Genomic DNA, 10136 nt, shown 5'->3' on the forward strand with positions numbered 1-10136 from the left:
GTAACATCCTCATATTCTTTTCTGAACACTTTCAATTTTTACACCATCCTTCATATAGCAGGAAAACCAGAATCGGACACAGTATTTCAAAAACAGTCTATGTCTGGTACAGCCTCGACATGACATCCCAATTCATTTACTCAATGTATTGTACCCTCTACCTAATTCCTGGCTGAGATTAACCAACTCAGTGTCTCAAGCACGAGAATTCCTAGAAGCAAAGCATTCCAATCGGAACTCTATCAACAAACACGTTGACTTGAACCAGATTTACTTACCCAGAGAAAAAGAACAGGAAATGACATCACCAACTCAAAGAAACCCAAACATATAAATAGAAAGCAGGAATCATCAGCAATGCTTCGTCCAAAAGGCTCACTGAAGATGTTCCCTAGTATGGTGGCGAAACGTCTGAAAATGAATCATCCAGCTCAGCAAGCAAACGTACATCCAGAACCTCAACCTGAGCCAGAAATCTTCTCAAAACCCATTAACCAGCTCAGCTTCAGACCTGAACTTACCTCAGAAATCCTTTTCCTTATATCAAGTGATGGCAATTAGACTGAAATCTGTCTTCCCTTGCTCTCAGAATACACTATGTACCTGCTCCAGATTTTGAGCCACTAGAGGTAGATTGTCATCTCATGGATCATTGAGAATGTGTTTCCAATTAATCAGCAATGCCAGTTTTACACCCAGGCAGCCAGCTAAAACAAAACAGCGATGTACACAGCACATATTTCAATGTAAAGCACGTCATACATCCAGCATTTCCACAGTAACTTGGGCAGAAGCTCCATCCACGCTGAGTAACAGTAAATATTTGAAGCAGTGAGAAGAGCTAAGGACCCTCGCCCATAAACATGCTTTCTGAATGTGGTGCAGCCTCAGGGACTAATTTACAACATTCAAACTCATGAGGGGTCTGGACAGAGTAAACAGGGTAAAAATGTTTCCACTCATGAAAGGATCACAAATGAAAAACACAAATTTAAGGTAATTTGTGAAAGAAGCAAAACTGACATCAGAAATAAGGCTTTTTAAACCTGACTGGTTACAGTCTGCAATGAACTGCCTTGCTGTGTTAGAGAGATGGATTCAAAAAGGAACTGAATGATTATTTGAAAAGGTAGAACTTGCAGAGTTACAGAAAGAAGACTCGAAAACAGCACAAGGTCAATTATTCATTTAAAACACTGGTGTGGACCAGGATGGGCTGAAAGGTCTCCTTTTGGACTGTAAAAGTTCTGTGATTCTGCACACGGTCAAAATCAAAGAATGACTCTATGTCTACAGCTCAGGGAGTAATTGAGGAATGCATGACCCAGCCACACCAATCAATTGGTTTAAAGAGACCACAAAGTCGGTATAGAAGATGATTAATAAGAGTCAGCATGCTAATTTTCCCCTTTGATATACTTACGACAGGGCCGGCAAATCTGCCCAACTCCCCTAAACGTTTATATTGTGTGGCTAATAAAAATTAGACAAATATGCCCTAGCTGCAATTTTATACAAAAAAAGTATATTATTAGCCACAAAGGAACAAAAGAGGAATAAAGGAAAAATTCTGCATATTTATCCATCAAAAAAAGATGAAATGAAGGAGGGCTATGAGATGAGAAAATCTCATGCAAGCAAAGCTGTCTCGCAAACTTCAGATAAGAGTGGCATGATCAACTGCACACAACATTTTCCTTACTTATCACTAGATTTTCAAGCTTTGCTACTGAGATTTATTTGAACCAATTTTGGTTCGTCTATTAAATGAACTGCACACCAGCATAATAAACAATTTTACTTACCTAATTTATTTAGGTCTTAATAAAAATGACTACACAATCCAATTTAATGCTAAACCTATCAGATAATAAATGATAATATCCTCCAGTATATTTAAAGTTAACTGAACTTTGTTTCAAAATTAAAATATGTTGTATTTACATTTTTGTGGCAGCAAGTTGCTTTAAGTCGACAAAATTTGGCAACTACTGTCAAGCGAACAGCAATCCTAATACTCCACTGGTATTACAACAAAGGCAAATTAATTTAATGATTTAAACTGGCATTTGATTTTGGATTAGCATCAACGCAGGATTGTGCAAAACGATGTTATCATTAGAGGGGTATCACAACGGTTTGCGACTGTTGAGCCAGACAAGAAAACATCTGGAGCGAGTCAGTTGTAGCTCCTTCTTCTGCGGCACCAATAAAGTATAGCTGATGAAATGCAAAAGATATCTCCTGTAATACTATATGAAATTGTTCCAGATTAACACACATACTTTAACATCAACCTTATTGTCGGTGAAAGATACATTGGGGTTACAATTTACTTAACTCTATGATTGATAGTTGTACCCGATATGTCAACCCCTCTTTACCCTCCCGTCCTCTCAAACCAGCTCACCTGAATGTGGCATGGTAATGGTCTCATTGACATTGGCCCCCATGTTGTAAATGACAACAGCGGATGCATTCTGCCTGGCGGCATGCAGGATCTTGTCCTTGAAAGTGCAGTTCCCCTTGGGTATGAGTGCGATCCAGCCCTTGGTGCTAGAGTCGGGGGGCAGCTGAAACCTGGCCTGGGGATCACAGGCGAGTTTGTCGTGCTGAGCGGGCAGGGCGAGCAAGCCCCGAGCGTCCTGCTTGAGCGAGTGCTGCCCGTAACGGCCACACTCGCTCTTCTCCGACCTCCTCTCGGAGGTGGCCGGTTCCACGTAGGTGATGTTGACGAAGGCCGTGTACCATTCTTCCTTCTCCGCCACCGTGAAGTCCAAACACAGCAAATGCACGAAGCAGAGAGACAGCAGCCATGTTGAGAGAGCCAGACTGCGGCAGGTCTGCACCAGAGACACCGGCATCACTGAAAACAAGCCAACCAGAACCGACTTTTACGTTTAACAGTCGGCAATTTGCTGTCAGTCACTCACTTTCGCACTTGCCGTCGTCCACAGGGAGATTTTTTTTTGGTTGGGAGGGCTGGAAGACTAAAAAAAAATTGTATTCCCCCCCCCCCAGTCTTCCTGCGCAAGATGCTATACGTGTGAGATGTATCGATCTATTTTTAATAGATAAAAAAAAACTTTTTTGTCGTTGTTCCAAATAGATGGTTAATATTTATAGCCGTCGAAGCCCATCCATCCGGCGGTTGCTGGAGGAGCTGCTGCAGGAAGGCGGCTCATGGTGTCGAGGTGACCGCCGCTCGCTCCATGAGGAAGGAGTTCCTTTTTTTTTCGGGGGCGAGGGGAGGAAACATGGAACCGTTAATCCATGCCTTACATTGACGAGGAGAAAGGCAGGGCCGCTCCGCCTGCGGACAGCCTGAGATTTCTCCAGGCCCCGGCCTCCCTCCCCCCGGCGCGCGCGGATCTCCCTAGAGACCGGCAGCAACCGCCGGACAAGTCACGCGCACGACGCCGAGCTTCAGCAGCGCCTTTTGACGCACTCGCGCACCAGGGAAAGGTGCGAGACTGAAACAACAACAACAACAAAATGCATCTGCATGTCCTCCACCCACCGCGGGCGAGAAGGGCGGGGCGGGGGGAGGGCTCTGCAACCTGCTGCTCCGATTCCGAAGGCCCATCCGCCCGCCCTCTCGGGTTTCTCTCGGTTCCCGAACGCTGCGCTTGACAAATCACTTCACAAACCGGAAAATACTGCCCATGCCGAAAATCCGAAATAATAAATCACATTGAACTCGAAAGGTTAACTCCGCACACATACACCGAACCTCCCCGCCTTTCGTGTTTTTAATTCAATTAACTTTTTTTTTCTCTTTAAAACAATTATTTACATGCGTTTCCATTCTGACTTTCATCATTATTGGCTTTTCAGCATGACGTTTTTTTAGTTTATTTTAAAAATGGGAAATATGAGTAGCCGAATTGACCCCCTAGAGCCTGCCCTGCTCTTCGGTAATACCATAATTTATCTGACTAACTTCACTTTCCTTCTTACGTTTCCCCCAACCAATTCCCGCCCCCTCGCCAAATAAAAACACTCCTGTAGTTGAAAATTCTGCCCAATTTATTATTAAGTTTGCTGATCCCTGTCTGAGGATATCTCAAAAAAGTAATTACTGCCATTCCTGGGTTATGCTCTTTTCAACCATTATCTTGAAATGACAGCCACCATCTATAAAGTGCAGACTTTCCTCCACTGTACTTGCTATTGACGTTTTAGTCTCGCTCATTCGATGTGATTGAAAAGGTTGTCCATCCTATGTTACTCATTAGGGTGACGACCATTTGTTTACATTCTTTTGTTTACATGTCTATTTTAGATTAATTTTCTCAACCCATTCAGAGGTGATATGACACACCTCCAGGGCAAGTGAGAGTTGAGCCCAGGCCACCCGACTCAGAGATAGTATGCCACAAGAGCTCTCACTGTTGTCTATTTTGATCACTTGAAAGAAATGCACTCGGCTGCATTTGTTTTTATGTGTAAGTATTTCATTGATTTATTTTTAGTCATGTGATCTTTTTTCATCTTAAACAAGGTGAGGAATTTCAGTAACAGGCAACTGGACATTTTCAATTAGGGCACTAAAATCTCTGTAATTTCAACATAAAATGTTCCTTAGAGTCAGTAGTAATAAACATGTGAATCTGCAAGATCATGAAAGATTGAATATCTCAACAGCTACTACAGGAACTTTAACAGATGACACATAAGTACAATGCAAATTTGTCAGAAACTTGTCCGGTTTCAATATTGCTTCTAATTATCCCTTGGTTTTCCGTCATCCATCTTCAACTCTTCCCTTCACTTCTGACTCATTGGAAACTCAAAAACCGCAACTCATCTTTCAGTTAGGCACTTTGAGGCCTTCTGGATCCAACAGTTCAACAAACTTGGATCATAATCACTAGCATCATTTTTTTTAAACTGATAGTTGCTTTTAATTATTGAGTTTTTTAAACTCTAATGACTGATTTACTGAGTATTTTCAGTTTGCATTCCATAATGGTTATAACTTTTTGTATGGAGAAAGTGCTTGTGATTACACTTTTAACTGGCCTATCTCATATAATTTTTGCAAAATGTTTACAATTATAATTTCTTGTTGATTCTAACACATGAAATTACTTCTATTTTATTTATCAAACTGAATCCATACATCATTTCAAACACCTTAAGTAATTCAAATGGTAATATATCTTTACTAAGATCCATTATCCAAAACTGAATATGGTACTTCAAATGGGAATTGACCAAGGCTCCATACAATTAAAGCATCTTTTGCCAGCTACCTTGAGATTTTAAACAAATATCTAATTCTCCTTTCTGATTAATCAAATTCAAAGATAGAACTACATCCACCACAGTTAATAATGTTATCTTCCAGAGTCAGTGATTTCAATAATTTTCCTTTGTAAAGCTGCCTATGGCAGTTGAGAGCTGTAATTTTTAGTATATGGCAGGCCATCCAGTGATTGTACATGGTCCTATTCCTGTTGCTAATATAGTTGTAATGGAAAAGGTTGATCTTTTCTGGATGTGAGTGACCCATTGGTATGGCAACAGAATTATGTAGAGCATAGCCCATAATTATGGCAATTCTCAAGACTGGTCCATCCTAAGGTAGTTAACAGGCAAAGAATGGCTGCTGGGGATGAAATATATATACTGTAGCTACAGGTGATGTTGTCAATGCATGCCTGAAACACAAACCCTGAAGTGAGATTTAACACCACCCAGGTTGTGACAACTAATGAGAATTAAGTGGCATGATAAGAACCTTAATAATGTAGTGTTTAATAAAGTTGACACCAAACATGGATGTTCTGATTATGAAGACATAGCTTCTTGACATGCCATCTGAATACCTTTCAAGAATTCATCGTCTAAACTTTTAGATAGAAGATCCTCACACAAGCATACACAATTCCTAAGGATCATAGCTATTAGTTGGTTCTCAACCTTTTTGGTTGCCAAGTTCTGGGTTTTCCTACTTTGTACAAGAAAGGTGCCATATTTTTACGAAAATTTACTAACTGGAAAATTTTGGGTGGCATCTTCAGGCATATCTGAAACTATGGAAAAGTCAGAGGTGAGATTTATTTGGACAGGATGCCAAAATTCTGATTTCTGATGTCAGCTTTAAACCTGATGCTCTTAGAATACTTCAGATGGGTGAACCTTTTTGAATTTAATGGTCAGGAAACTCTTTTGCATTTATTAGCAGTAACATCTTGGCCCACTGGAATTATGTGCATGGCACAATCTTATTAGTAGACTATGAGAAAAATGTGTTTGCAAACATGGCCATATGAGGTAAGCGTCATGACTTCTTCCTCTAAGCTCTGTTGTTTGCACATTTCTTCAGTAACATTTGTTCTTCATAACTGAGTGATTTCTTTGTTCAAACTGTTACAGTGTAAGGCATGCAGACTTCCCAGTCAATCCAGTTCATGAAAAACCTCATTCATAACAGGTCTGACAAAGCTTTGTTGTTGTCTATGATTAACAGTGTAAGGGATGCAGACTGTCAAAGAGAAGAGGGTGGAGTGGATAGGTGGAAAAGAAGATAGGCAGGTCGGACAAGTCAAGGAGACAGTAACTGAGCTGGAAGTTTGAAATGACCTGGGAGTTGCAGTGGGAGAGGGACTCCCTGAGATTCTTGTAGAGAGAGGAGGAAAACTTCTCCTTGACTTGTCCGACCTGCCTATCTTCTTTTCCACCTATCCACTCCACCCTCTCCTCCTTGACCTATCACCTTCATCTCCTCCCCCACTCACCCATTGTACTCTATGCTACTCTCTCCCCACCCCCACCCTCCTCTAGCTTATCTCTCCATGCTTCAGGCTCACTGCCTTTATTCCCGAAACGTCGATTTCGCTGCTCATTGGATGCTGCCTGAACTGCTGTGCTCTTCCAGCACCACTAATCCAGTATTTGGTTTTCAGCATCTGCAGTCATTGTTTTTACCTTGTTGATTTTAACCCTACTGCGAATCCTCTTGCAAGGATGCCTGCCTTGAAGAAGTTTTCCTCCTCTCTCTACAAGAATCTCAGGGAGTCCCTCTCCCACTGCAACTCCCAGGTCATTTCAAACTTCCAGCTCAGTTACTGTCTCCTTGACTTGTGCGTCCTGCCTATCTTCTTTTCCACCTATCCACTCCACCCTCTCCTCCTTGACCTATCACCTTCATCTCCTCCCCCACTCACCCATTGTACTCTATGCTACTCTCTCCCCACCCCCACCCTCCTCTAGCTTATCTCTCCATGCTTCAGGCTCACTGCCTTTATTCCTGATGAAGGGCTTTTGCCCGAAATGTCGATTTCGCTGCTCGTTGGATGCTGCCTGAACTGCTGTGCCCTTCCAGCACCACTAATCCAGTATTTGGTTTTCAGCATCTGCAGTCATTGTTTTTACCACTCTGGTGGTCTAGGGCCCAGAGAAGTTCAAGCAATTAGGAATGTCCTACACAGGTGCAGATGTTACCTCCTTGGCCTGATCTGATGGAAGTAGTTGGGTACCTGGCAGAAAGGAGGTGAAGAAGCAGGGTACCTCTGCAATGTCTTGAGATGACAATCCTGAGAAAGCTAGCTGTCACAACGGCATCATTCATGGAATGTGGCACTTGGAGAGAGCTCAAGGTGCCTGAGCTAGTGAATGGATGTACTAGTGGCTTCAGTTATGGAGTGCAAGTCTCCATGCATAACCAGCAAATACTGAGGGTTCTATGGGACCTCGCTCAGCAAAGCAGCTGCTTCACATTCCATGGAGTGTAATGAACTGTGAATTTGCTATGTTCCAGTTCCTGTCTCCAATGTAGAACAATAAATGTGTTCAAAGAAAATGAAACATGCAATACTGAAATGTCCACATGATTTTTCTGACAGGCTGCTTGCCGCAGTGTATGGAAGTTTGATTTTTAATGTCTGTACATTCCAGGATGAACTGGAACATAGTGAAGTCACAACGTCAGACAAAACCTGGCTGGTTTCTGCTACCCTTGATTATATTCTATGCATTTTGCTTTTCTATGCATGTCCGTCACCACCTTAGTGACTGAATCCAGAGGCACATCATCTGTAGTGGGCTGAACATGGGTCTGTTCTCTAGTCCTCTGAATGTCAGAAACCTTTCTTCTAACTTTCTATGGTAGTTGTGAACCCAGATTAGTAGTGTGCTCACCAGAAAGTGACCCAAAGCCCACTTTAAATAAATTATCCACTAAAGTAAATGTCAGTGGAAGGTGGGGAAGAACATTCAAACAGTGCATTCTCTGAATGAGTTGACTCATTCACAGCACTCCAATCCCCAGTCACCAATCCTTGAATCTCTAACCACACCCAACTAGCAGTCTGTGATTCCTCTGCCCCTTTCTCCATTGTTTGGGCAATGCCTAACCTGGTTGGTTGTAGGTGGGAAATAGAAGAAAAAAATCCTAATCACGCTGTACTATTAAAGTTGATAGCATCTAATGGAAACCTATCCTTTGGGATTTCATTAACTCAATCCAATCCCCTCAGTCTTTCTTGCACACTGTGGAGATTTAGTGAAATCCCTTCAAGTTCCAATTACTATTTTGGTGCCCGAACTGCTATAATTGCAGTGCTACATAGCCCCCTATTGAGGCTGTACAGTTACAACATGGTGTTTGTTTTTTTGCTACACCTCTCCTCGCAGGGTGTTATTTATCTTCTGTTTTCATCACTTCTTCTGTCCGACAGATGTTTCCACAGAAATGCACAGGAAATCGTAACTAAGGCAACCACTTGTATTGTTGAATGTTTATTGGATGGCTAACCCTCCAGAATTGTCCTGGAGTGTACAGACATTAAAAATCGAACTTCCATACACTGCTGCAAGCAGCCTGGCAAAAAAGAAATAATGTGGACATTTAAATATTGCATGTTTCATTTCCTTTGAACACATCTATTGTTCTAAGTATATTGGAGACAGGAAAAAATACTGTTTGTTAATGAAGTGTCTCTTTGATTTTCAACTAAAATGGAAAGGGTGAGTACCATAAAGGTAGGTCTGCCAAGTATTCTATTGCAGGAGCATGGGATGGAGCATTTGAAAGCAGAAGGGGAGGCAATGAAACCCTCCAGGTACACATCCAGCTAGAGTTGCCAACCAAAATGTTTTACTGCAGATATAGCTCTTAGAAAACTTAAAGGCCGAATTGTATATGGAAGAATTCCATTCCTTTTAAAGAATGAATTAATAGGTGGTATCATTCTAATTTTGTGAATATCCTGTCTATGTGCACACAGGGCTGAGGATTATTTGCAAATTATTTTGTGACTATTTTTGCATTTCTACAAATTCTAAACATAGTAACTTTGATCCAAATGTTCTTAGTTAATTAACCTAATGAAAGTTGAGCATTGCAAATCAGGAGTGTGTGTGTGCTACTTAGACAGCTGCACCAAGCTGTCATAACAAAAAAGATAAGGAACCGTTAATGTGCTGCAATGGCTGCCTCAGCTGATTACTTAATGTAGGAAAAATAAGAATCTTTGGGTTGTTGTTTATAAGTTTCCTTGCTATCTTTGGCTATTGGGAGGACACATGTCTGGGTACTTTTTGGGATATTTCAATGTATATGTTGCTCAAAGGGAGAATAAGCTGGAAATGCAATTGGATGTCAAAATGAAGAGCCAATTTCATAGGATGAGTATGCTGACCTAGAGCTACCCAAACAAACAGACTGAATAAAACCTCCCACTAGTGCATTGAATTTAACAGTGAGTTAGCATCACTTCTTGTAAAAACAGGGTGGCACGGTGGCACAGTGGTTAGCACTGCTGCCTTACAGCGCCAGAGACCCGGGTTCAATTCCCGCCTCAGGCGACTCAGGTGTGGAGTTTGCACATTCTCCCCGTGTCTGCGTGGGTTTCCTCCGGGTGCTCCGGTTTCCTCCCACAATCCAAAGATGTGCAGGGCAGGTGAATTGGCCATGATAAATTGCCCGTAGTGTTAGGTAAGGGGTAGATGTAGGGGTATGGGTGGGTTGCGCTTCGGCGGGGCGGTGTGGACTTGTTGGGCCGAAGGGCCTGTTTCCACACTGTAAGTAATCTAATCACCTTACATGACACTCCCAAGTTCTTGCAGCTCTTTTAATGTCAGCAAAAATAACAATGGCAATTAATTTTCTGCTGAAGGATTTCAGA

At 41.9% G+C, this 10136-nt stretch overlaps 1 protein-coding gene across 3 annotated transcripts in view; it reads right to left on the bottom strand.

The window, feature by feature from the left end:
• rnf150a (ring finger protein 150a) overlaps positions 1 to 3600 on the bottom strand; it is a 133525-nt gene extending 129925 nt beyond the window's left edge. For 2 of the 3 annotated variants that reach the window (XM_072584125.1, XM_072584124.1), the window contains exon 1: positions 2411 to 3598. In XM_072584125.1, coding sequence (XP_072440226.1) covers positions 2411 to 2864 — 454 coding nt within the window. In that variant the 5' untranslated portion in view covers positions 2865 to 3598. Of the gene's footprint in view, positions 1 to 2410 lie in introns of all 3 variants that reach the window. The other variant, XM_072584123.1, reaches the window with a different exon arrangement.
• Positions 3601 to 10136: the final 6536 nt, after the last annotated feature.

This window comes from Chiloscyllium punctatum, chromosome 14 (genome assembly GCF_047496795.1).
Source record: "Chiloscyllium punctatum isolate Juve2018m chromosome 14, sChiPun1.3, whole genome shotgun sequence".
NCBI classification, from domain to species: domain Eukaryota; kingdom Metazoa; phylum Chordata; class Chondrichthyes; order Orectolobiformes; family Hemiscylliidae; genus Chiloscyllium; species Chiloscyllium punctatum.